Source organism: Strix uralensis, chromosome 19 (genome assembly GCF_047716275.1).
Source record: "Strix uralensis isolate ZFMK-TIS-50842 chromosome 19, bStrUra1, whole genome shotgun sequence".
NCBI lineage: Eukaryota > Metazoa > Chordata > Aves > Strigiformes > Strigidae > Strix > Strix uralensis.
In genome coordinates this window covers 16,829,540-16,851,455 of record NC_133990.1, presented here as the reverse complement: position 1 = coordinate 16,851,455, position 21,916 = coordinate 16,829,540, and the positions used below count along the sequence as shown (strand labels likewise).

The 21,916-nt window shown below is 65.5% G+C and overlaps 4 protein-coding genes across 6 annotated transcripts; 1 reads left to right on the top strand and 3 right to left on the bottom strand.

Annotated features, from left to right (window-relative positions):
- Positions 1–699: 699 nt before the first annotated feature.
- SLC25A10 (solute carrier family 25 member 10) lies at positions 700–6,842 on the bottom strand. The gene is made up of 11 exons (XM_074889730.1): positions 6,717–6,842; positions 3,827–3,946; positions 3,629–3,743; positions 3,499–3,547; positions 3,130–3,171; positions 2,716–2,759; positions 2,217–2,287; positions 2,020–2,112; positions 1,698–1,775; positions 1,562–1,618; positions 700–1,034 (listed from the first exon to the last, which is right to left on the bottom strand). Exons 1-11 carry the CDS (start codon positions 6,804–6,806, stop codon positions 933–935), a joined length of 861 nt encoding a protein of 286 aa, XP_074745831.1. The 5' UTR covers positions 6,807–6,842; the 3' UTR covers positions 700–932.
- A 246-nt stretch (positions 6,843–7,088) lies between these two features.
- On the bottom strand, positions 7,089–10,862 carry MRPL12 (mitochondrial ribosomal protein L12). Its single transcript, XM_074889738.1, has 4 exons — positions 10,602–10,862; positions 10,402–10,479; positions 10,120–10,254; positions 7,089–7,449 (listed from the first exon to the last, which is right to left on the bottom strand). Exons 1-4 carry the CDS (start codon positions 10,860–10,862, stop codon positions 7,333–7,335), a joined length of 591 nt encoding a protein of 196 aa, XP_074745839.1. The 3' UTR covers positions 7,089–7,332.
- A 422-nt stretch (positions 10,863–11,284) lies between these two features.
- HGS (hepatocyte growth factor-regulated tyrosine kinase substrate) lies at positions 11,285–20,577 on the bottom strand. 3 transcript variants are annotated; one of them, XM_074889685.1, is made up of 21 exons: positions 20,458–20,577; positions 20,081–20,165; positions 19,641–19,716; positions 19,049–19,141; positions 17,042–17,165; positions 16,094–16,146; positions 15,518–15,586; positions 15,191–15,315; positions 14,883–14,961; positions 14,696–14,794; positions 14,235–14,330; positions 13,847–13,885; positions 13,625–13,768; positions 13,272–13,482; positions 13,003–13,175; positions 12,760–12,900; positions 12,501–12,678; positions 12,298–12,431; positions 11,898–12,014; positions 11,637–11,735; positions 11,285–11,556 (listed from the first exon to the last, which is right to left on the bottom strand). In XM_074889685.1, the coding sequence occupies exons 1-21, from the start codon at positions 20,492–20,494 to the stop codon at positions 11,446–11,448; spliced, it is 2,283 nt and encodes a 760-aa protein (XP_074745786.1). In that variant the 5' UTR covers positions 20,495–20,577; the 3' UTR covers positions 11,285–11,445. The 3 variants fall into 3 exon arrangements, with proteins under 3 accessions (XP_074745786.1, XP_074745787.1, XP_074745785.1); XM_074889686.1 differs by having other exon boundaries at positions 13,272–13,485; positions 14,262–14,330; XM_074889684.1 differs by having other exon boundaries at positions 11,286–11,556; positions 13,272–13,485.
- Positions 20,578–20,598: 21 nt separating this feature from the next.
- ARL16 (ARF like GTPase 16) lies at positions 20,599–21,849 on the top strand. The gene is made up of 4 exons (XM_074889743.1): positions 20,599–20,729; positions 20,833–21,004; positions 21,179–21,294; positions 21,511–21,849. Exons 1-4 carry the CDS (start codon positions 20,641–20,643, stop codon positions 21,680–21,682), a joined length of 549 nt encoding a protein of 182 aa, XP_074745844.1. The 5' UTR covers positions 20,599–20,640; the 3' UTR covers positions 21,683–21,849.
- Positions 21,850–21,916: the final 67 nt, after the last annotated feature.

Below are 21,916 nucleotides of genomic sequence, written 5' to 3'. Positions count from 1 at the left end.
TTCCAGTTCTTTGATCCCTCGGGGCCACCGTGTGCGGGGGTGCAGACGGTGGGGGGCTGGGGCCTGCAGCCCCCGCCCGCGGGGGGGGCCGGGAGGCAGCGGGGGCGCAGGCGGGGCTGGGGTCTGCCCCGGCTGAGGGGCTGGGGGAGGCCGCAGAGCGGGGCTGGACAGACGCCGCCCCCCCACCCCGGGGCCGGGTGTGCTGGGGGCCCGCGGGCTCCCGGCCCTGTCATTGGTACGAGGCACAATCCCTGAAGAGCCCAGCGGCTGGCGAGTTTTGGCTGAGCAGAAGCAGAGGGTGTTGGGGGAGGCCGGGGGCAGAGGGGGGAGGCTGGGGGCAGAGGAGGAGGCCAGGGGGCAGAGGGGGGAGGCCGGGGGGCAGAGGGGTCAGCGGAGGAGGAGGAAGGGCCAGAGGCACGGAGGGAGGACGAGGCGTCACTGCACCACACCTGTGACCCCCCCCCCTTGCTGCTTGCAGCAGAGGCTGGGAGCGAGCCCACCCCACTGCCCCCGGCACAGGCCCTGCTGCAGCGTGGCCACTGGCCCCCCCAGCCCTGGTGGCCCTGTGACTGGAGTCCCTGGCCTCCCTGGCCAGCACAGCCCTGCTCCTGCAAGGGATGGGACAGAGGGGGGCAAGGACAGAGCTCGTGGCCAGAGATACAGTGGAGAGACAGTGAAAAAAACCCCCAAACCCACCAGTGCAGAGGGGACACGAGGCCCAGGACTATTCCCGAGGTAATGGAGATGCTGAGAAGGGGGGGTGGGAGAGGAGAGGGGACTCTGGGACCGGCTGCCCCCAGGCGCTGGCGTGGCATGGGAGCGGGGACGAGGGGCCGGGGGAGCAGCGCTGGCCCCAGCCGGGGGCTCTGGGAGCTCAGTGGTGACCCACGTGCTCACCCCCCTGGGGCGAGGCAGGGTCCCGTCCCTCCTACTCAGGTGGTGACTTTGATCCCAAAATATTTGCGCAGCTGTTCCAGGAAGACAAAGGTGAGGATGGTGTGAGGAACCAGCCGGACGGCAGCAGGAACGAAACCCTGGAAGGGGACAGTGAGAACGGGGAGAGCGGGCATCAGGGCCAGGGGTGCCAGGCGGCCCAAGCCCCGCGGGAGGCACCGCAGCCACGGCCGCGCGCAGGGATCTCGGCGCCACGCTCCAGACACGCCAGTGCCGCATCACCATGCAGGGCGAAGCTCAGATCCCACAGTGCAGCACGGGGCTGGATGCTGCCGGGGGAAGATAAGCAGATGGGCTGTGGGGCAGGGAAAGGGCCCAGCCGGCAGCGTCTGGAGAAGCCTCCGGCGTGACGCCCCTCCTGAGGGGCCCTTGCGGGAGCGAGGCGGAACACGGGGCAACTGCATCAAGCCTGGGCACGTCGGGCCCGAGGGCTGACCAGCATCTGCCGAAGCGGGCCCGTCCAGGAAGCCAGCGGGGCCACGGGGCAGCTGCCGCGACGCGCCGGGGCCCGGCAGACGGCAGCCAGAGCCTGGATGGCTCCTGCCCCACAGTGGTGCTGGGCCTTTAACCTCTGCTCCCCCCAGCCCACGCCCCCATCCCCAGGTACCTTGTAGAAGGCGAGGGGGCCGAGCTTGGCAGTTTCCACGGCACAGTGGGTAACGCCCTGGTGCGAGAGGGAGAGAGATGAGGCGTCAGAGGGAGGCAGAGGCCGGGGCGTGAAGGGGACGGGACAGGCTGCTCACCCGGTACTCGCCCTGGGAGTTCATGAGCCGGGTCTTGAGCACATCCAGGGGCTGGCACAGGAATGTGGCACATCCGCCCTGGGGGGAGTCGGGGGGGTCAGCGGGAGGAGACCCGGGTGCCAGCAGCTGCCACAGTCATGGGAGAGACCCAGGGCCCTGCCCGGGTCCAACCCCACACCGGGAGCCCCACAGGAGCCTCCGTGCCTGGCCCTGTTGTGTCAGAGTCCCGAGAGGCAGCTCTGGCAGCCCCAGCCCAGGGTCCTGAGCCCGGCTGCGGGCAAACCCAGTCCCAGTCCTGCCCCCCGCACCCGGCCCTGCTCACAGCAATGAAGCTGGCCAGGAAGTGAGTGAAGATGTTGTCCGACAGCAACCCAGTCGCGAGAACCAGCTGCTTGGACTGGTCGTAACAGGAGAGCTGCGGAGACACGGCGTATTAGTGACGCGTCCCCCATCCTCGCCACGCCAGGGACTACCCCTGTCCCTGCCCTGGCCACCAACGGCCCCGCAGAGCTGTCCTACCTGCCCAACAGTGACCAGGGCCCCTCGGCTCGATGCCATCGTAGCTCCTGAGAAGAGTTTCTTCAAGCCCTCTGCGGACAGACAGTCGGGATCAGCACAGTCCTGGGACATCACTCACACTCCCTCCCCCCGGAGCCTGCTTCCCCGCCGGGCCTGTGCCCCGGACATCTCGTACTACACCGCAGGAAAGGTGAATCCTTCAGAACAGCCCCACCTCCTCCCTGCTGCCGTTCGTCCCCCTTCCCACCCGATCCGGCACTTTTTCACAGCAGCTCCTGGCAGGTTTCTCTTTCCCACCGGTGTACGGGCAGGCTGCCAGGCCCGGCCCGGCCCGCGGCTCCCCCGGCCCCACAGCCGCCCTCCGGCCTCTCCCCAGCCCCGGCTGAGCGAGCCCCCGCCGCAGCTCGCAGACGGAGCTCCCCGGGCCGCTCCAGCCACGGCTTCTCAGTGCCACCGCAGACACCCCCGGTGTGCTCAGCCCCCCGCAGCACGGCCTCACCTTCCCGGAGGACGCGGTACATGCCGTCCAGGGCGTGGGAATAGCTGCAAGGAGCCAGAGGGGAAGGTGTCAGGGTCCGAGGATCCCCAGCACCCCGAGCGGGCAGCCGCAGCTCCCGGGCCCCGGTCCCACCACCCCCCCCCGCCCCGGACACGGGGCTGAGCCGCCGGTGAGGTGCTGCCCCCCCGCGGCCACGGGAGCCCCGGCCCCCGTCCTGCTGCCCTGGACCCCCCCGGGAGCCCCGGCCCACACTGTCCTGCTGCCCTGACCCTGGGAGCCCTGGACCCCCCTGGCCCCCCATCCCACTGCCCCGGCTCCCCCCATCCTGCTGCCCCGGGCCCAGGAGCCCCAGAACCCCCTGGACCCCCCCATCCCACTGCCCCGGCCCCCCCAGGGCCCTGGCCCCCCACTCACTTGCGCCGCAGGGCGGGCGGCTGCTTCATGTCGTTCTGCATCCTGCAAGGCAGAGCACAGGGGGTGAGGCGGGGGCCGGCGCTCTGCCATCCCCCCCCAGCACCCGGCCCCGGGGTAAGCCTGTCCCTGCCCGGGGGAGCGGGCAGAGGCCCAGCAGACGGACCGTGTCGCCTGCAAAGGGACAAGAGAGCTGCCTCCAGCCCCAACCCCCCGGAGGGGCTGCACAGGGGTCTGGGGCTGTCACACCGAATGGCAGAACAGCTCCGGTGCCTCCAGCCCGGTCAGGAGAGAGGTCAGGAGCACGGGGAGCGGTCAGGAGCCGGCCACCAGTCTCCCCGCCAGCAGCACCGGGCCGCTGGCACAACTGACCTGACGTTCACCAGGTCTGCTGGGGTCCCCACGAACCCGCCGGTGAAACCTGTGGCCAAAGAAGAGCCGGGCTCAGGGGCTCCTCCAGCCCGAGGGGACCGGCAGCCGAGGGACCCTCTCCCTCACTCACCTCCCACTGCACCCAGCAACACCTTCTGGTAGAAGGGGGGAGGCCCCTGGCTGCCCCGGCCCAGGTGGTCCCTCACAGTCTCGTAGATGGCAAAGCGAGTCAAGGAGTACGTCATCTGCAGGAGAGAGAGGGAGGATGAGCCACTGCGTCCTGCTGGGCCCCGGCCCCCCTGGCCTGGCCTCGGGGACGGGCACTCACCTGCCGGCACAGTGAGGCGCTGAGCCCGTTGTAGAGCGCCAGGAAGCCGTCGTTGCGGATCACGTGCATCGCCATCCCCGTCATCCGCATCTTCACCTCCTGCTGCGTCTGCAGGTGGACCTGGGGCAGAGTCCGGCAGCGTCAGGGCACTGGCCCAGCGCGGCAGAGAGTCCCCGCGCCCGGGGCTGGGCAGACACCGGAGCACGTGGGGCAGCGACGGCCGCTCCGGGTGCTCGTCAGGGGAACTCAGCGTCCATGCAGGAGCGTCCCGGCAGACGGGATCACTTGGGCTCCCCACACCTAATCAGTGCTTGGAAACTGGCCCAGCCTGGTGCGAGGGCGGCGGAGGCTGGCAGGAGAAGGGGGAGTGCCAAGGCACCTGCCCACAGTCCCTGCCTGGCTCGGTGGCCTCGGCAGCCCCGATATGAAGCAGCAGCTCCAGTTCCTCCAGGAAAGGCCCTGGGCCACGTCAGGGCAGGGAGGGTCTGTGAGTGAACAAGCAACAAGTGCGGGTTTGCTCAGTGGAACCGTGACAGGGCTGGTGAATGAATTCATGACCTTCTGGTGCCCTACACTCTGGCCACGCGAGGCGGCAGGCCTGCAGAAGTTCCCTCCTCCCCAGCCACAGGAATCGCAGAGGCAGGAAGACAATTCTGCAGCCCTGCTCACCAGCTCCCAACCGCTCCCCGGCTCAGCCCAGGTGCTCCCCTCCCCACCCGCAGCAGCCCAACGCCTCCCCCCGTCCATGTCGGCCGGTGCCGGAGCATGTTCCGAGCACACCCGCCCGGCCCCACGCTGTGTAGATCACGTGTGGGTCAAAGGCCCCGGGGAGATAAAATTAAAGAGAGAGAAGGGCCGCTGGCAGGGGACAGGCCCGGCTCCTGCAACAGAAGTCCCGGCATGACCAGGGCGTGGGACACGCAGCAGGACGCTGGGAACAGCCTCTGCCCCCCGTGCAGGGCAGCAGCGGGGGTGCAGGGAAGGAGCCGGCCTTCGACCCCAGCAGATGGATTTCAAACATCGGGGACTGGAGCTGGTGGGGCGCCGGGGAGCCGGGCAAGCGGCTGCTGGGCAGCCTGGGCCCAGGGACCAGAGCCAGGCCTGGAAGCATCCGCTGCCGCCTGCCCCAGGGCCGCAGGAAGGGCGGGCAAGCGGGCAGGGCAGGAGCTGGCCAGCGCTGTGGTCAGTGCCGTGGGGCAGGCAGCCCCGCGGGCGGCCAGTGGCTGCGCAGCGCCAGCTCAGGGGTTGCGGCAGGGGTATGAGCAGCCTCCGGCCGGGCTGGCTGGGGCCTCCCACCAGGGGCAAGGTCCAGAGGTGCGGCAAAGCACCCTTGGCCCCCTGCCCCATCAGACCCCGAGGCCCCTCGCGCTTCCCCAGCCTGGCACCAGCCCCTGCTGCGGGGGAGCTCGGGGCCAAAGGCAGTTCTGTGCTCAGGTGTGAACCCTCCGGTATAAACAGCCGGCTGGCCTGGGCTGCTCGCAGCCGCAGGGGCTTCGCATCTGCAGAGACGCAGCCCAAAGGTCACACCCGCCACCCTGGCTCAGAGACAGAGGCAGACCTAGAGGCATGTGCCAGGCTAATTCCCCTTCTCAGCACCTTGCCAGGGCGTCCTACGCGAGCCCCCACGGGCTGCCAGCCACCTCCGCTGGGCAGCCAGGCGCAGCAACAGGCCGAGCACCGAGGAAGCGGCACCCCCCTGCCAGCGCCGGTTCCCTCCTGGGCCTGCGCCCGGCACATCTTCCCCTCTCTCCGCACGGTGGGGTGGGAAGGGGCTCCCCGTCCCGAGTCTCTCCCGTGGGCACGGCAGGCCCTGGCCTGGGCTTGCTCTCCCGCTCCCCCTCCGCAGCCTGCCCGGCTGCCAGGCTCGTCGCCGCTTGGCCGGCGCACAGGGCTCCAGGCAGCGCTGGCATTCGCCCCGTCCGTGGGTGCTGGCAGCGCAGGGCTGCGCGCGGCGCTCTTTGTGCGGGAGCGGGGATGCCAGGCCGTCTGCGGCGCCTAGGTGACATCTTGGCCTGAGGACACAGAGCCCAGTGGGCCCGAGTCCAACGCCACGGGCCCTGGAGCTGCCACCGTGCCTCACGCAGGCGCTCAGGCAGGGCTGGCCAGGGTGTCCTCCGCTGCCCCTGCACCCCGAGCTGTGTCCCCTCAGCCCCACGCCTGTCCCCTCACATGCCTGCACCTGCCCCTGGGCCAGGGCCACGTCCCTTCAGCCCTGACACCCCCCCGCTCCTGTCCCCTCACTGCCATGACCCCGGGCCCCGCAGCCACCTGTCTCCTCCCCGAGCCCCAGAGCCGCGTCCCTGCGTGCTCGGTCCCCTCACAGCCCTTCCCGGCCCCTCACAACCTGCCCCCCTGGGCAGCCATTTCCCAGATCCCCCCCAGAGCAGTTCCCCATCCCCTCAGAACCGACATATCCCCCCTCCAACAGCCGTTCTCCGTCCCCTCACAGCCGTTTCCCAGCCCCCCAGCCCCATTCCCTGTCCTCTCAGAACCGGCCCCACCGCAGCCGGTCCCCGTCCCCTCAAAACCAGCCCCCCCGGGGCAGTCGTTCCCGTCCCCTCACAGTCATTTCCCCCGACTCCCCCCGGGACCGATTCCCCCTCCCTCACAGCCATTTCCCACACCCCTAGATCTGTTCTGCGTCCCCTCAAAACCACCCCCCCGCCCTCAGCCGCTCCCATCCCCTCACAGCTACTTCCCTGACCGCCCCCGCCCCGGAACGGTTCCCCCCTCAGAACCGACACCCCCCCCCCCCCCCCCACAGCCGTTCCCAGTCCCCTCAGAACGGGCCCCCGGGGCAGCCGTTCCCCGTCCCCTCACAGCCACTCCCCCGACCCCCCCCCCCCCATAACCGCTTCCCCCCCCCGCACCCTCACAGCCCTTCCCGCACCTTCAGCAGGTCCAGCGGGTGGGTGCAGCAGGCGGCGCCGCACGAAGCGAGGCCGCCAAAATACCAACGCGACACGCGCCGCTCCGCCATGGGCGCCGCTCTGCGCGAGGCCACGCCCCCGCCTAAACCACGCCCCGACTGCGAAACCACGCCCACCAGCCGAAAGCCACGCCCCCTCCGGTGCCGGTAGGGAGAGACCGGGGACACCGCGGCAGCCCCCCCCGCCGTGTCCCCGGTCTCCAGAGCCTTCCCCCTCCTCAGCCAGCTCCACCCCCTAATTAACAATGAATAATAATTAGCAGGGACCGCAGCTTGAGGAGGGGGCTGCAGCACGGCGGGACAGGGGACAATCAATCACTGGTTTTCTAGAAATGAACCGTTTTAACAGCTTTTTTTTTTTTTTTTCCCCCCCCGGGGTATTTATGAAGGTAAAGAGTTCGTGGCGATGCCGGAAGCGGGCGGCAGCCCCATCCAACCCTACGGCGTTCTCGCTTCCAGAGAGCGTTCCCACCGCGCGACTTAAGGGATGTTTTGCACTCGGGAACAGCCGGACCCCACCCCCGGCTCGGGCAGCGGCTGCCGGTGCGCCGGTTCCTCCGTGGGGAGACCGGGCCCCCTACTCCAGAACCACAGTCCCTCCCGCTGCCTCCAGCGCCGCTTTGATCTTCTCCGCTTCCTGCTTGGAGACGTTTGCCTTGATCTCCTGCGGCAGGGACTCCACCAGCTTCTTGGCCTGCGGGAGGGACAAAGTACGAGGCTGGTAAACTGGCTTTCGCTAACCGGATTAACAGACCCAGAGCCCTGAGCCTGACCTCTGCATAAGCAGCCCAGGAAAACTCACCCACCGGACTTAAAACCCAACACTTTCACTTGAACTACAGCACACCCTGCCAGACGACGTCTAAACCCGACTGCAAGCGATGGCACAGCCCCTAGAGCCCCGGAAACCCTTTTTCAGTGCGGAATTGCCCATAAATTCCTCCCACCATGTGCACGGTGCTCCCAGAGGCGCAGCCCCGGGTGGAGAAGGTGCCGGGGACACACGTGGAGCTACCACGCAGTAACCTGCCAAGGCAGCTGCCGCCCTGCCTGGGGCCAACTTTTGTCAGTGCCAATGTTTTCGTTCACATATTTGTGCCAGCGGGGAGGAGAGGCTGTCGTGGGGTTTGTACGCGGCTGTGCAGGAATCCGCTGTACCGGGTGAAAAAAAAAAAAAAAGAAGAGTTCCAGTACAGACTGTTTGACAACACAATCTTGCTGTTCTTAAGACTTTTGATACAAAACTATCAGTACTATGCGGTACTGCGATAATTACAGCAAACTGAAAAGCCATTGAACTGATTTACAGGGACGTGCTGCGGTGCTGCTGTAAAGGGCAGGGAGCTGGGGGGATAAGCCCCTGCTGCAGCCCGATGCTCCTGCACCAAACCGCAGCGATGAAGCTGTTCAGCTCCTCAGAAACAAAGCCCGGGGAGGCTCCTACGGCAAAGAGCCACCGCCAGCTCTCTGCTGGGTGGTACTGCAGGTATTTAGCACCCAACGGATTGACCACTGCTGACAGAAAGAAGGTTGTGTTGTTTTAATTCACGTTGGGTGCAGTGACAATGTGTCTGTAGGGGCAGAAAATGCTTTTTTTGCTAGGGGTGAGAAGGTGCAGGCAGGGCAGGCATGCCTTCACCCACCCGAGACCAGGACAGTATCCGGAAAGGAGCCTGTTCGGGCTTGCTGAGATGAGGACAGGCAACACAATCAAGGTTATTCATTTAAGATCCTTGCTCACTAATGCTTAACTTCAGTTCTAAAGCAGCCCCGGTCAGAGGAAGCAGCTGCTCAGAGCTCCCAGCGGGAGGAGGAGCAGGGCCGGAGCCAAGCCAGACCTGCAGAGCAACAGCCGCTGTGCAGAGGCAACGCGTTCCCAATCCCGGCCGGAGTGTGCGGGAACGCCGGCCCAGGACAGGAGGAAAATCACGACGTGTGTCTGCTGGGCCGGCTCGGGACAAGCCTTCAGGGGCGCAAATGGACTCGGGCCCGGCTCATCGAGCAGTCGGTTCTGCAGGGCTGTCCCGTCAGGGTCACATCAGCACCCAGCGTCCAGACTTTGCCAGCAGCGCTTCCTCCCAAATCACCAACAGCCCCACAGGCTGAGAGTAGATTCACTGCAAATCTCATGAAAACACCTCAACTGGATGGTAATCAAATTTACAATGAGCTACACTTTGGATGCAACCTCTGTAGGGAGAACCAGCCTTCAGCAGCAGTTTGGTTTGTGTGTTTTAACCAAAATACCACGCCGGCTAAGTCACATCTGACAAAGTTTCCCCACAATAACCTGCATCTACCAACCCCGTATCTGCATCGGAACGGCCGCCAGCGTGTTTGACAGGTTCCACGTGCTAAGCCAAGTTGATTTAGCGTTAGTTCTCCAGACAGCTTTTAATTATCCGTGGATCGTGTCCGTTACAGGGTTTTGGTATCTTAACGTTTGCTTGGGACTGATAACGGATAAACAGACAATGTCAGTTAATTACCCCAGGGGGCCAACGAAACTCACATCTCTGCCACCACCACGGCCTCTCCGTTACCAGATTGTTTGCTTTGCAATATATCAACATGAACGGATCAGAAGATTTTCTGTGAATCCTCCTGATATCCTGGGCTACAAATAAGAGCAGATTTTACAGTGCTCAACACTTCTTCCTTGCAACTGGATAAATAGTAAGTGCTGCTATTATCCCCAAGATATGAAAGTATCACCCAGTGGAGAACTGAAGCATGTTAAATGCTTCCGCCGCAGCAGCTGTATCACTGGTTCTTTGTCCTGAGCTCAAGGGCATGAGCTGACACTGTGAAAGGCCCTTCTCCTCCGAGGAAAGAGGAGGAATCACCTACAAAAAGAAGAGCTCTGAAAGGCACTGGAAGCATGGACTGCAAGATGTGTGAATCAGAGAAACTCATCTAAATTCAGAAAAACATTGGCCTTGAAAAAGCAATAAAACTTTAGGGGAAGGCAAGCCAAAGCCAGCTGCAGCGAGGAATCCTGGCTGCTCCTGCGCTCTGCAGGAGCTCACAGCAGCTCTCTGGAGAAGCTGAGGCTGGCTCGCAAGACTCTGAGCTCTTTGCTCTGCGCCTCCTTCTTCATCTCACCGCATCTGCCAGGGCCTCAGTTGTTGGCCACACGGCAGAGCCTTCTCTAAAAAACACCAGGCAGACACAGCTGACTCCTGCTCTACCCCCTGCCCGCATCTTTGCCCTGAGGCGTGCGCACAGACTGAATGTTCTCCTAAACACAGAAACCCTTCAAAAGGTGCCCTTTTCAATAGAGAACTGAGGCTGCTGCCTGCAACGTGCTTCGGGACCCGGTCCGGCTCAGGGCGGCCGGAGCCTCGGGCAGCCCCTTCCTCACCTGCACGAGGTTCACTCCCTGCACGAAGTTCTTCACCTCCTTGATCAGCTTCACCTTGTCCGCGGGTTTCAGCTCCGTCAGCCGGACGGTGAAATGTGTTTTCTCCTTCTTGAGCGGGATCTCCACCTCCTCCTCCTGGAAGCAGCCAGAGCTCGGTGAAGACCCGCGGCCAGGCCCGAGGGCCCTCCTCCCCGCCCCGTCCCGTCCCGCGTGGGGACCCCCGAGAGCCACAGGAAGGCCCCGGGGCTCGGCTCCCGATCCCACCCCGGGAGAGCCCAGTACCTGCGGCGCGGCCTGGGAGGGCAGGAGGGAGGCGGCAGCCGCCGGCATCACCGCCACGTCCGGGATCTTCAGCGTCTCCTGCGGGAAGAGCAGCGGCGCCGGCGGCCGGTGAGGCGGCGCACGTGGGCCGGGCCGGGCCGGGCCGTGATGAGCCGGGCCGGGCCGGGCCGAGATAGGCCGGGCCGGGCCGAGCCACCCACCTTGAGGAGCGCGTTGAGGTCGGCCACCTCCAGCAGAGTCAGCCCCGCGATGTCCCGCACCAGCTGCCGCACCTTGGGCGAGTACTCCTTGCCGGCCGTGTCCAGCGGCGCCCCGGCCAGCGCCTCCGAGCGCCGAGCGCGGCCCGTGCCCAGCGCCCTCAGGCCGGCGGCGGCGGGCGGCCCGGCCGCGGCCCAGCGCCAGGCGGGCGGCGGGCAGCGGGGCAGGCGCGGCGGCAGCGCCAGGCGGGCGGCGGGCAGCATGGCGGCCACAGAGGACACGGCGCCGCTCTGGCCCCCGCGCTCGATGGTCCCGGCGGCCCCCGCGCCGCGCCGGCCGCTCTAGGCCGCGGCGCCGCGTCTCGATGGTAGGGGCGGAGCACGGCGCTCTAGCCGCGCGGTCCGCCGGGACTCGCTCGCCCCGGGAGGCCCCGGCCCCGCGCCGCGCACAGCCAGGCCGCCGCTCGTTCCAACACTTTATTGTCACCGTTCGCGCTCCCCGCGAGGAACGGGCAGGGGGCGGCCGCGCCGCGGGGACAGGCCCGGGGAGGGGCCCGGGGAGGGGGTGGCGGGGAACGGGGCTGGGTGGGGGCGGGACGGGGCGAAGCTGGCGCCGGACGGTGCCCGCGGCGCCGGGGAGCGGAGCGGGGCCTGCGGCCACGGCCCCAGCCCAGGGCCCCGCCGGCCCGGCCCGAGGGGCCGCAGCGTCCCCGGGCAGGGGGAGGCGGGAGCGCAGCCCCGGGAGCGGCGGGCGGAGCCTGCGGCCCCCGGGCCGGGGGCAGGGGGGTGCGAGGGCAGGAGGAGGGGGTGCGGTACAGAGCAGTGTTGGGGCCCCCCGCGCCCGCCCTCAGTCGAAGGAGATGAGCTGGGCCTCGCCGCTGCCCTGCGGCTGCTGCACGGGGGCAGGCGCAGGCTGGGGCGGCTGCTGCTGCTGGGGGGCCCCTCCCGCGGGTGCCATCTGGAAGAGACAAGGCGGCTTCGTTAGCAAACGCGCCCCGGTGGGGCCCCGACCCCCCCCCACGCCAAACAGGCACTCACCTGTTGGTAGAGGGGCGGCTGCTGCCCGGACAAGTAGGACTGCTGGGCTGGCAAGCTGCTCAGTGCAGCTTCCTGGCCTGGCAGGGCGGACAGGAGGCCCTGCGGGAGCGAGGGGGCGGCCGTCACAGGGGCTGGGGGACACGCAGGGCCGAGGGGAAAGCCCACAGCCCCCGCCAGTGCAGGCCCAGGACAGCTCCGTGGGCTGTGGACCACCCACCCCTCGTCCCCCAGAACGGGGCCGGCGTGGCCGGGAACGCTGACCTGCATGCCGTAGGGCTGGTAGCCCATGGAGACCGACTGGCTGCCCATGTAGCCCATGGCACCCGACTGGGGGGCCTGCGAGATGGCCGGGATGCTCTGCGACTGCGAGGCTGCGCTCTGGGGAGGAGAGAGGCCGCCGAGAGGCTCAGCCCAAACCAGCACCCCCAGCCCAGCACCGCTTCCCCCCCTCCCCAGGACCAGGGTCGCTCCTTCCCCCTATGCCGAGGGGAGCCCAGAACCAGCTCAGACCCCGACCCCCTCCCACTGCGAACGCGGCCGCAGATCCAGAGATCCGGGGCCAACCAGCCCTTTGTCCCTCCCGCTCGCAGATGCCGTGTGGCTGAGAGGGGACCAGTCGCCCCAGCCCCCGCCGGCCCCGAGCGGCTCTGCCCTCGCTTGCCTGGTAGCCCTGCGTGGGAGTTGGCTGGTAGGACGAGTACGCCGGGGTGGTGGTGGGCACCGCCTGGCCCTGCTGAGCCGCCTGCCCGCCGCCGGCCCCGGGCGGGTACATGTAGGTGTTCACCATGCCGGGATCTGGGGGCAGAGGGCAGGTTGGAGCAGCCGCCCTGTGCTCAGCCCCCGCGGACCCCACCGCCCCCATACCTGTCCCCGTGACGGGCATGGCGCTGTACGGCCCCGTGCCCCCCTGCGCCGCCTGGTTCATGTACACGCCGTGCATGGGCGAGCCCTCCACGGAGCCGGCCGGGCTGAAGGTGCCAGGGAAGCTGGTGGGCCCGGAGGGCTGGTAGATCACCCCGCCGGCCGCGGGCATGGCCTGGAGCTGGGAAGGGGAGAAAAGCAAGCTTTGGGCCGTGCCCCACCCCGGGGCCTGGCAGGAGGGGCTGTGGCTCAGCAGCCATACTTGGGCGTAAGGCAGCGAGAAGGCCGGCATCTGGGCTCGCATCTGGATGGTCTGCTTCTGCTGCTCCAGGCGCAGCTGCCTCTCCTTCTCCTGCTCCTGCAGGCGCTGGATGGCCACCTGACGCTGCATCTCCAGGTACTCCTGCGGGAACGGGCTGTGAGGGCTGGAACCCGTGGCACCCCCCCCTGCCAGCGCGGCTGGTCCCAGGTGCAGGCAGGCTCTGGGGATGCCTCCCTGGCTCACCTGCTTCTTCTGTCTCATGATCTCCAGCTTCTGGGCCAGCTGGATCTGGCGCTGGCGCTCGGCCTCCTCAGCGGCGCGGCGCAGCTTCTCCCGATGCTCCTCCCGCAGCGCGTTCAGAGCCCCGCGCGCGTCGCGGATCTGGGCCAGTTTGTCCTGCAGGCCCTCGTAGTACACTGGGGAGGGGACAGCCGGCCTCAGGGACCCCCCTCGGGGCTGTGTGAAGCCCCCGCAGCCGCCTGCCCACCCCTGCCCGGGCAGCTCCCACGTACGCCTGCGCTCATCCAGCTGGTTGAGCAGCTCCAGCAGCTGCGGGTGCATGTTGTTGATGGACTGGAAGAGGGACAGGACGGCAGAGTCGTTGGTGATGCTGCGGCCCCGCATGTGGTTGCTCTTCATGCGGTTGACAAAAGTGGTGACGGCGTTCTGCAGCGCCTTCAGGAACTGCTCGTGGTTCTCCTCGGACTCGCCGTTCTGGTACTGCTGCTGGAAGGACAGGGCAGTCCCTCAGCCTCGACTCTGCCGTGCCGAGAGCCGGCAGAGCCATGGGACTGGGCTGGGAGGAGGAGTCGGGCGCTTCTCACCCCTCAGAAGCTGCCGGACACGGGTCCAGGTCCCCTCTTACCTCAACGACACCCAGCGTGGCGGGGTGGGCGTCCCCAGGCTGCGCAGAGGGCTCCGAGAGGGACAGAGGTGCCGACGGGGTGGGGCTCTTGCGAACTTCCTCTTGTTTCTTCTCCCAGTAGTTGCGGTTCAGGTACCGAGCCAGCTGCCAGAGAGAGAAGGGAGATGAGCATTGCAGCCCTGCTGGGACTGAGCCCTTGCCGTGGACTACTTGGGTCCTTACCTCCGGGTCAATGTCCTCAGCCAGGGGAGCAGAGGAATTCTGGAAAGAGACAGACAGGGGAATCCAGTTCAGAGAAACCAGAGGCCCACAGCTCCCACACGGATGAGCTGCTCCCACCCGGCCAGGCACAACCACCAGTGCTGCGCGCCAGCATGAAGCTGAACGGGAACCACCATCTCCTCCAGCCAGAGGCAGCGGAGGCACCGAAACACTGACTGAGCACAGACCGTGCTGAAAACACAGCAGTGCTCTGAAGGAGCAAGGGGCTGAATGGGGCAGAGCTTTTCTCTCAGAACAGGGATCAAATGTGACCCAAGCAGGGCAGACTCGGGCTAGGGAAGTGGCCCGCGTCCAGCCACTTCACGTTCAGGGGCCCCCATGAACGTACCACGGGTGGGGAATAGAGGGTGCTGACCGGGGGAGCGGAGGACGTGATGGGAGTGGGCTCAGCCTTCGGGTACATGGAGTATGTTGTTTTCTGCCTCTGCAAAAGAGAAAAACCAGTCAACTCGGGGACTGTCCAGACTCCTCCAAATCACCCATCAGGAACAGACTGGATGCACTGGGTGGGCGACAGCCGGGCTCGGCGGCAGACCCAGCCTCACGCTGTGAGCGGTGCCCACAGGTCTGCGTGTCCCAGGGCTTGCAGCTTGGGCACAGCCTGCGTCCAAGATTTGGGACTGCAGCACAGCGCGTGGCTGGCTCCGCTTTCAGCCTCTCATGCCACAGGCCCTGTGACTTGCTCGCGTCAGGACATGCCCAGAGATCTGTTACTGCGGAGCTCGAGGTGCCCAGCACATCTGGGCTGTACGGCCACCACCACTCCCAGACGCCAAGCAGGGCACAAACCATTCTCTCCTTCTCCTCGGCCTCCGACTGAGACAAGGCAATAGCCAGCTGGAGCTCCTCCTCCTCCTGCAGAGCTGTCTCATCGCGCTTTGGAGGCAGCTGCAGGCAGAAGGATGAGGGGGGGTGGTCAGGAAAGGATCCGCGAGTCCGACAGGATCCCTGGGTCACCTACGGGGCAGCCGCTCACCTGGGACTGCTGAGAGAGGGGGCTGGTCAGGTACTCGGGGGGCAGCTCGGAGGTGGCAGCAGCTTTACCCTCGGCTTTCCTGCAGCCAGAAAGAGGCAGCAGCGCAGACTGAACGCTCCCTCCTCTGCACGGGAGCCCCAGCTCTGCACAACAGCACAGCTGTAAACCCCCTTCCCAGGGAGGGAGGGACCCCAGCCCAGCCTGCGCAGCCTGGGACACCCCCGCTCCACTCTGCAGAACAGTGGCTCCAGGCCAAGCTTCCCCCCTCGTGGTCCCAAGCAAAGAAACACACCACAAAGGCTACTGACTTGTTGAGATGCTCATAACAGGGCTCGCAGACTCTCACTTCCTTCTCAATCCCGAACTTGGGGATGGTGGAATACTTGGAGGAGCATTTGCCACAGAAGATCTGCCCGCAGGCCCTGCAATGGTGCTGCAAAGGACGGGAGACGTCAGCGCGGTACCAGGACACTCCTTCACCGTTAGACATCACTCAGACGCTCCTGGCACTTCCCCCCCAGTGGCCAGGGACCGTGGGCCGGCCCCGACACGCTTCCACGCAGGCTCAGGGGGTCCCGCACGTCCCGGGGGGCTGTGCAGGACCAGGGAACCCAGAGGGCAGGAGCAGCACCCACCTTCCGCGTCATCACACCAAACTGCACTCGACATCTGTGACACTCCTCAGCATCAACCCAGTCTGGAGCCTGTCGGGGTTAAGGAAACTCGCGTGAGGAGGGGAGAAGGGCCTCAAGGAGAGTGTCCCCACCGAGCCCTTCAGGAGCTGCCATGGCTCACCAAGGCACCCTCATGAACGGGGGGAGATGGAAACATTTGCAGCTCAACAGGAAATATTAATCCCCACAAGTTATCTCCTCTCGTGTTCCTAGAGACTGTGATGCTTTCCCAGTCTGCAAGAGATTTTCCAGGAACCAAAGCCCTGCTGCCGTGTTCAGCGTGCCGCGGCTGCCGGAAGGCCACGGAGTAGGGTCAGGTGAGACTAACTCCCTGTCTGGGTCAGTTCTCCCCCCGGCTGGTAGTTTTAGGCTGAGTCGCTGTACCCCACCCCAGAACTGCCGGGAGCAGAAGGTACCCGCAAGGTCTCTAATCCACACGAAACGGAGGAATGCAAGAACCAGAGGTTTAGGAGGAAAGGGACAGGGGCGCAAGGTGTGTCCTGCAGTGCCAACTCCCTCCCGCCCCACAGAGCTCACCCGTTCTGCAGCGAACATGGCATCGCTCTCTTTGAACTCCGGGAACACGTGGCCTGCGGGAGAAGTGACAGCGTCGCGTTGTGAAAGAGCTCCTGTGGCGCAGCGAGGCCGCGGCACCTTCAGCCCCGCACACCCGATCCAGCTCAGCACGCCCGCCCTGACTGCGATCTCGCTCTGACACAACCACCTTCCCACCGCAGGAGGCCAGAGAGCAACACTCGCCCAGCGCCTGCTGCTGCCTGCGAAGCACCAGGCTCTCGGCCCCGCAGGACAATCCCCAGTTGGTTTCCCTTATGCACCTGTAAGGGACACTGGGGCCCTCTGGACAAGGCTTATTTCTTAAGACCTGGAAGTCAGCTTGGGGAGGTAAGAAGCCCACGGCATGGGCAGGCAGGGCTTTGAGTCTCACCCCCTGAACAGCAAGAGCGTGGCAGCACTGGCTCGGCACCGGGCCCTCCTGCCCGTGGAGGTTCTGGTGCCCAGGAGGAGGCAGAGGAGCAGCGCGTCCCTTCCCTCGCAGGGACAAGACAACGTCCCACACTGTCAGAAAGTGGGAGCGTGGACCCACCCTGGAAGTACTGATGAAAGCTGGGGAGGAAGGAACCGCCCCACTGTAAATCCCTTCCCAGAGGACACGCTGATTTGCTGCCAGTTTCCTGAAGAACACCAGCACCTCCTGCTTGTCGGGTCTCACTGCCAACCCTGAGCTGCCGGCTGGGCTGGAGGCCCGGAGCGAGGCAGCCCCCGATCCTGGGACAGCGGTGCCGTCCTCCCTCTGCAGCGGGACTCAGTCACTCCAGGAGGTCCATTGGGTATCGGGCACCAAGAGAAAGCTTGGTACTGCAAGTCCAGGCTTTGCTAAGACCAGGCAGGGTCCTTCTGCAAGGCTCCTCCAGAGCTGAGCTGCCTGGCCAACCGCACACCCACCCCAGCCCACAGCATCCTCACCTTCGACCTTCATGATCTGGTAGGTGTCCTGCACCACCTTGTACTTGGGCTCATTGCGGAAGGCGTGAGCCCAGGCCTGGATGAGGTACAGGATCTTACTGCGCACACTCGTCTCCACTTGCCTCTGCACAGAAAGGGAGGATGAAAAAAAAAAAAATCTGAGAAAAAGACCCTCAAACCCAAAGGATGGTGTGAATCCCCCAGAAGAGAAGCCAGAAATACCATTCAGGGAGACTTTAGAGTACTTGTGCAAGGTAGGAACTGTCAGCAAGCTGCGATAAGGACGATTACTGACTCCTTCAGCTTCCCTGCTCTCCCCCTCCAGCACAAACAAGAAAACGTCCTTCAGAGCAGCACAGACCAACTTGAAAAGGGGTGCGGTTACGATGCTTTGAGAAAACACCCAGCGACTCGCACGGCCGCTCCCCGGGGCAGGCGCGAGCACTGACCTGCCCGGCGTCGTTGTTTACCCCCTCCCGAGAGTTGCTCATCCCGCACCCAGAAATCCGCAGGACCTGCAGCTGGGGCCGGCGGAGCAGCGCGGCCACCCAGCCGAGCCCCAGCAGGAACATGCTCGCAGCTGGAGGGGCCAGCGCCAGGCTGGCGGCACCTCCGGCCCCGAGACTCCTGCCCGGGAATACCCAAAGCTACCTCGGGATGTGACGCGGGAAGGACAGCTGGGAGGCTGCCCTTTGGGGGCAGGGCTGCTTGTATCACAGTTCAAGGAGCCAGAGGAAACTTGGCAAGCCTGTTCCTATCCCAGCCGGCCTCCGGGAGCGGCCCTGTCATCAGCTGACCGAGTCATCACGCATTCACATGACCGGTTGCTCCAGAAATCCCCCAGGAAGCGGAGGGGCACTGTCAAGCTCCGATTTCAGCGAGAGCTCAGCCCACACAGCATGACTTACTGACGACTCCCGCAGCTACAAACTGCTAGATTTGGCAAAATCCCGCACTCCACACGTCACAGCCCTAAACCTCACCAGAACTATGACCATTTTACCAGCATTGGTCATTCACAAGCAGCAAAGTTCCAAGCGCAGGAGGAAAACGGGTCTGTGGCTATTAAGAAACTACCAACGCAGACAAGAACTAGAGAGAAGCACAAAATCTTTCGATCTGATCTCCTTGGCGCTCGGCCGTCCCGTTGCGGCAGCATTCCTATCTCAGCAGAAGATCCAACGGGGAGACTGAGTCAGCCCTGGCGGGAGGGTGACGGGGAGAGACACCCTGCTACGGTGTGCGGGGCGAGGGGACTCGCACAGCTCATTCACAAGTGTCTGGTTCATCCGGGGGGCTATTTCTGGCGGCAGACGGAGGCTGTATGGAAGGAACAGCGCTGCCCCAGCAAGCTCCTGTCTGGGCACTGCTGCTCTGGGGCTGGAACTGGAGACAGAAGGTCCCATTTCCACTTCCCTTGTGGGAGTCTCCAGTCCAAGGAGACACGGAGTGCTGCATCATGTTATAACAAACTGGCAGCTTGAGACGACAGCTTGTCAGTGGAAAGAGCCAGGTCTACATCCTGCAGAGCTCCTCAAACGACTCTGCAGGCCAGTGAAAAGGCCACAACAAAGAGGAGGGTTCTGCCAGTTTTTACCTCGCTGCTACCTTCCTGCGTGTCTCAGGCTGTACTACGGGAGGGGATTCACCTCTCCGCTGCTCAGGTCCTTCATGCAGCTGCCAGCCCGTCACCTCTATTCTCCTTTGCTGTCTCAAGCCAAGCATTAGTTGCACCCAGGAGCTGGAGGCCTCTGCAGCGTATTCCTGCCCCACTTCACAACACAGCCAAACATCACCTCTGCTCTCACGACACCTCCTCTCCCTAGCAGGCACTCCTTCGCTCCCTACGCTCATCCCTTCGCATCACGCAATGCAGTTTGATCTTTTCTGAAACGCACTTCCAAACGCTTTCCCTTCTGCTCCTCACACAAACGGAACGAAGGAGATGACACACACAATTTCTCTTTCCGTGGCTTCTTTTCCAGCCTCATTCAAAAACATATTTACCTTGAGTATTTCCTTCAGCTCCTCCATAGTCTGTTTATTTGCCACCTCGTCATGGACTGTTTGGCCACAGTTTTTAACCACCGACTCCATGACCTGCGAGGACAAAGGACAGTATTAGTCTGGTGCTTCCTTCCCTCTCTGTGGCCCACAATGAGTCCCAGCACACGTCACAGGTGGCTGCAGGCAGCACACCAAGACGGGGCCACTATTTAATCAACAAGTTGCATTAGGGCAGCATCAGTTGAGCCAGAGAAATCCAGACGGCCACGCTGGAGTAAGCTACGCTTCAGCTGCATGGTGGCCTTTGCACCTCTGCCGCGCAGAGACAGACCCCCAGGGACAGTGTCTCGGGTTCCAGCTTTGGCTGTTCCTAACCCCGAGACAGAATTAAAGAACAGAAGCCACGGCCTGCTGATCAGTCATGAAACCTCTGCGCTAGAGCCAGGAGGAGGCGAACCCAAGCCTGGGCTCCGTCGCTCCGCGGGCAGGGCAGGGAACGCAACGCTGCCCTTAAGACAGGCTTGTAAGAGACGGGCAGCTGCCGGCCTGCGAGCCGGGGCCCTGCAGCGCTCGCAGCCTGGGCTGACGTTACCTCCAGCGCGTAGAGTGCCACGTGGGGATTCTTGTCGTTGACTTTCTTCTTGATAGCGTTGACAGCATATTTTGCTCTGGGTAAGGAGAGAGAGTACATGTCCTCAGGTAGTCAGGAATCCGAGGGCAGATCCCACCTGCTGCTGCCAGCCCCCTAACCCCCACCCTAACGCCAGGGCACAGCTTGTTAGCTCGCGGTGTACGCGATTCCCCCGAGGCAAACTGGGAACAGAAGGAATAAATACGTTCAAAATTAGTTTCTCTGAGGATTTCAGGCCAGAGGTAACCTGTAGGTCCTGACTCAGGGAAGTACCCCGATGCATCAGGGCGTGCTGGGCTGCTTTTCCAGCAATGGGTAAGGAGACGCGCGCTGCCGCAGGCTGACGGGCCCCGGACCCCCCGCTGTGCCCACGGCGCGTCCCGAAGCCCAGGAGCACTCACTGGGTGTCTCCCTGGCGGATCATGTCGCAGATCTGCAGGATGGATTCCCAGTCCGTCTCCAGCAGGAGCTGGCTCGTGGCCTTATCTGCAGGGAATAAACCCATTAGGCTGCTTCAAGCAGTTCCGCTGGGCTCGGCTCAGCTCCGCCACCGCCGCTGCGTTTGCAGGAAAGCTCCGCCGGGCGCCGGCGACGCCCCAGACCCGAGCGATCGAGGATAAAAATCTCGATTTTTCCCGGAACGCGCCGGCTCTTCCCCTCCGGACGCCCCAGGGCGCTCAGTAACCTCGGACCCGCCGCGCCAGCTCCTGCGGGACCCGGCAGCCCCGGGCCCTGCCCCACCCCGCCCGCCGCGCCCAGGGGAGGCCGCGGCCGGTACCGAGGAGCCTCTCGAAGGTGCCGCCGCCGCGCCCCATGGTGTCCCCCCCGCCGCCGGCCGCGCCCGGCCCGGCCCAGCCTGTCCCTCCGCGGGCGCTTCCGCTTCCGGAGAGGGCGGGGCTTCCCCGGAAGGGGCGGGGGTAACCCCGGAAAAGAATGTGTCCGTTCCGGAAGGGGGGGCGGGATGGCGGGCGCGGGGCGGCCCGTGCCCACGTGCCTGCTGCTGGGGGCGGCGGGCGGCGGGAAGAGCCTCGTGACCCGTCGGCTGCGTCATATCCGGCGGGGATGGGGCCCAGGGGGGGCGGGGATGGGGCCCGGGTCCCGGGCGGGCCGCGTCCCCGTCCCCGTCGTTGCGGTGTCCTTAACGCGCGGCACAGCTGAGCGCCCCGGCGGGGCCGACGGAGCTGGGCGAGCCCCCGCCCACGCTGCCCACGGTGGGCACCGACCTGACTGACCTGCGGCTGCCGCGGCGGGTGACAGTGCGGGAGCTGGGCGGCTGCATGGGCCCCGTCTGGCCCAGCTACTACGGCGAGTGCAGCGCGCTCCTGGTGAGCGGCCCCGGGACCCGGCCCCGCCCCGGCGGCCGAGCAGGGACCCCGGGGAGAGGGACACCCCGCGGCCGGGGGTCAGGGCCCCTTGGCTTCACCCTGGTTGTGCGGTTCCCCCCCGGGGGGCCGCCCTCGGGCACCCCCACACCTCCGCTTCTCCTTCTCCCCCTCCAGTTCGTGGTTGACGCCGCCAACCCCACCCAGGTCTCCTCGTCCTGCGTCCAGCTGCTCTCGGTCCTCTCGGCGCCGCCGCTCGCCTCCGTGCCCGTCCTGGTGCTCTTCAACAAGATGTGAGGAGGGGTCAGCCGGGATGGGGGGGGCACACGGGGGCACGCTGAGGGCCTGCGGGGGCTCCCGCGTCCCTTCCGTCAGGAAGCCTGCTGGGCCCGGGGGCAGCGGCCGCGCTTTGCTGCACTCCCCAGGCCCGGAGACCCCCGAGCCGGGGCTGGGCCGGGCAAGAGACCCGTCGTGGGGGCTAACGCAGCCCCCCCCGCCCCTGGCTGCAGTGACCTGCCCTGCTACATGTCGCTGGCGGAGATGAAGTCGCTGTTCCGCATGCAGGACATCGTCTCCTGCGCCACGCAGCCCATCACGACGCTGGAGACCAGCGCCCGCGACGGCACCGGCCTGGCCGACGTCCTGCAGTGGCTTCGGGCCACCCTCAGGGACCCCCGCTGACCCTGTGCGGGGGTCCGCGGCAGCCCAGGTGTGTCCTGTCACCGAGGGAGGTGGCTGGCGAGTGGCTGCCCTGTGTGGGGCTGGGAGCGGGGCCCCGGACGGCGTCACGGGCTGGTGGCGGACAGGGCCCCCGTGGGATAGTGCAGTAAAACTTCCACCATACTGTCCAGGCTGGCGGCTGCCTGTGCTCGGGTGGAAACCCCGGGCTTTTGGGGCAGGACAAGCAGGAGTTTC

Coding starts and splice junctions, on each gene's coding strand:
- SLC25A10 (XM_074889730.1), bottom strand. CDS start 6,806: ATGGCGGAGCGGCGCGTGTCGCGTTGGTATTTTGGCGGCCTCGCTTCG. Junction 3,172..3,498: donor GCAGACCTGGTGAACGTCAG/GTCAGTTGTGCC, acceptor TCTGCCTTGCAG/GATGCAGAACGACATGAAGC. Junction 1,776..2,019: donor TCCTGGCCAGCTTCATTGCT/GTGAGCAGGGCC, acceptor GACTCCCCCCAG/GGCGGATGTGCCACATTCCT.
- MRPL12 (XM_074889738.1), bottom strand. CDS start 10,862: ATGCTGCCCGCCGCCCGCCTGGCGCTGCCGCCGCGCCTGCCCCGCTGC. Junction 10,480..10,601: donor ACCTCAACGCGCTCCTCAAG/GTGGGTGGCTCG, acceptor CTCTTCCCGCAG/GAGACGCTGAAGATCCCGGA. Junction 7,450..10,119: donor AGGGAGTGAACCTCGTGCAG/GTGAGGAAGGGG, acceptor TCCCTCCCGCAG/GCCAAGAAGCTGGTGGAGTC.
- HGS (XM_074889684.1), bottom strand. CDS start 20,494: ATGGGGCGCGGCGGCGGCACCTTCGAGAGGCTCCTCG. Junction 17,166..19,048: donor AGCTGAAGGAAATACTCAAG/GTAAATATGTTT, acceptor CTTTCTGTGCAG/AGGCAAGTGGAGACGAGTGT. Junction 12,015..12,297: donor CTCCCACGCAGGGCTACCAG/GCAAGCGAGGGC, acceptor TCTCCTCCCCAG/AGCGCAGCCTCGCAGTCGCA.
- ARL16 (XM_074889743.1), top strand. CDS start 20,641: ATGGCGGGCGCGGGGCGGCCCGTGCCCACGTGCCTGCTGCTGGGGGCG. Junction 20,730..20,832: donor GTGACCCGTCGGCTGCGTCA/TATCCGGCGGGG, acceptor ACGCGCGGCACA/GCTGAGCGCCCCGGCGGGGC. Junction 21,295..21,510: donor CTGGTGCTCTTCAACAAGAT/GTGAGGAGGGGT, acceptor CCCTGGCTGCAG/TGACCTGCCCTGCTACATGT.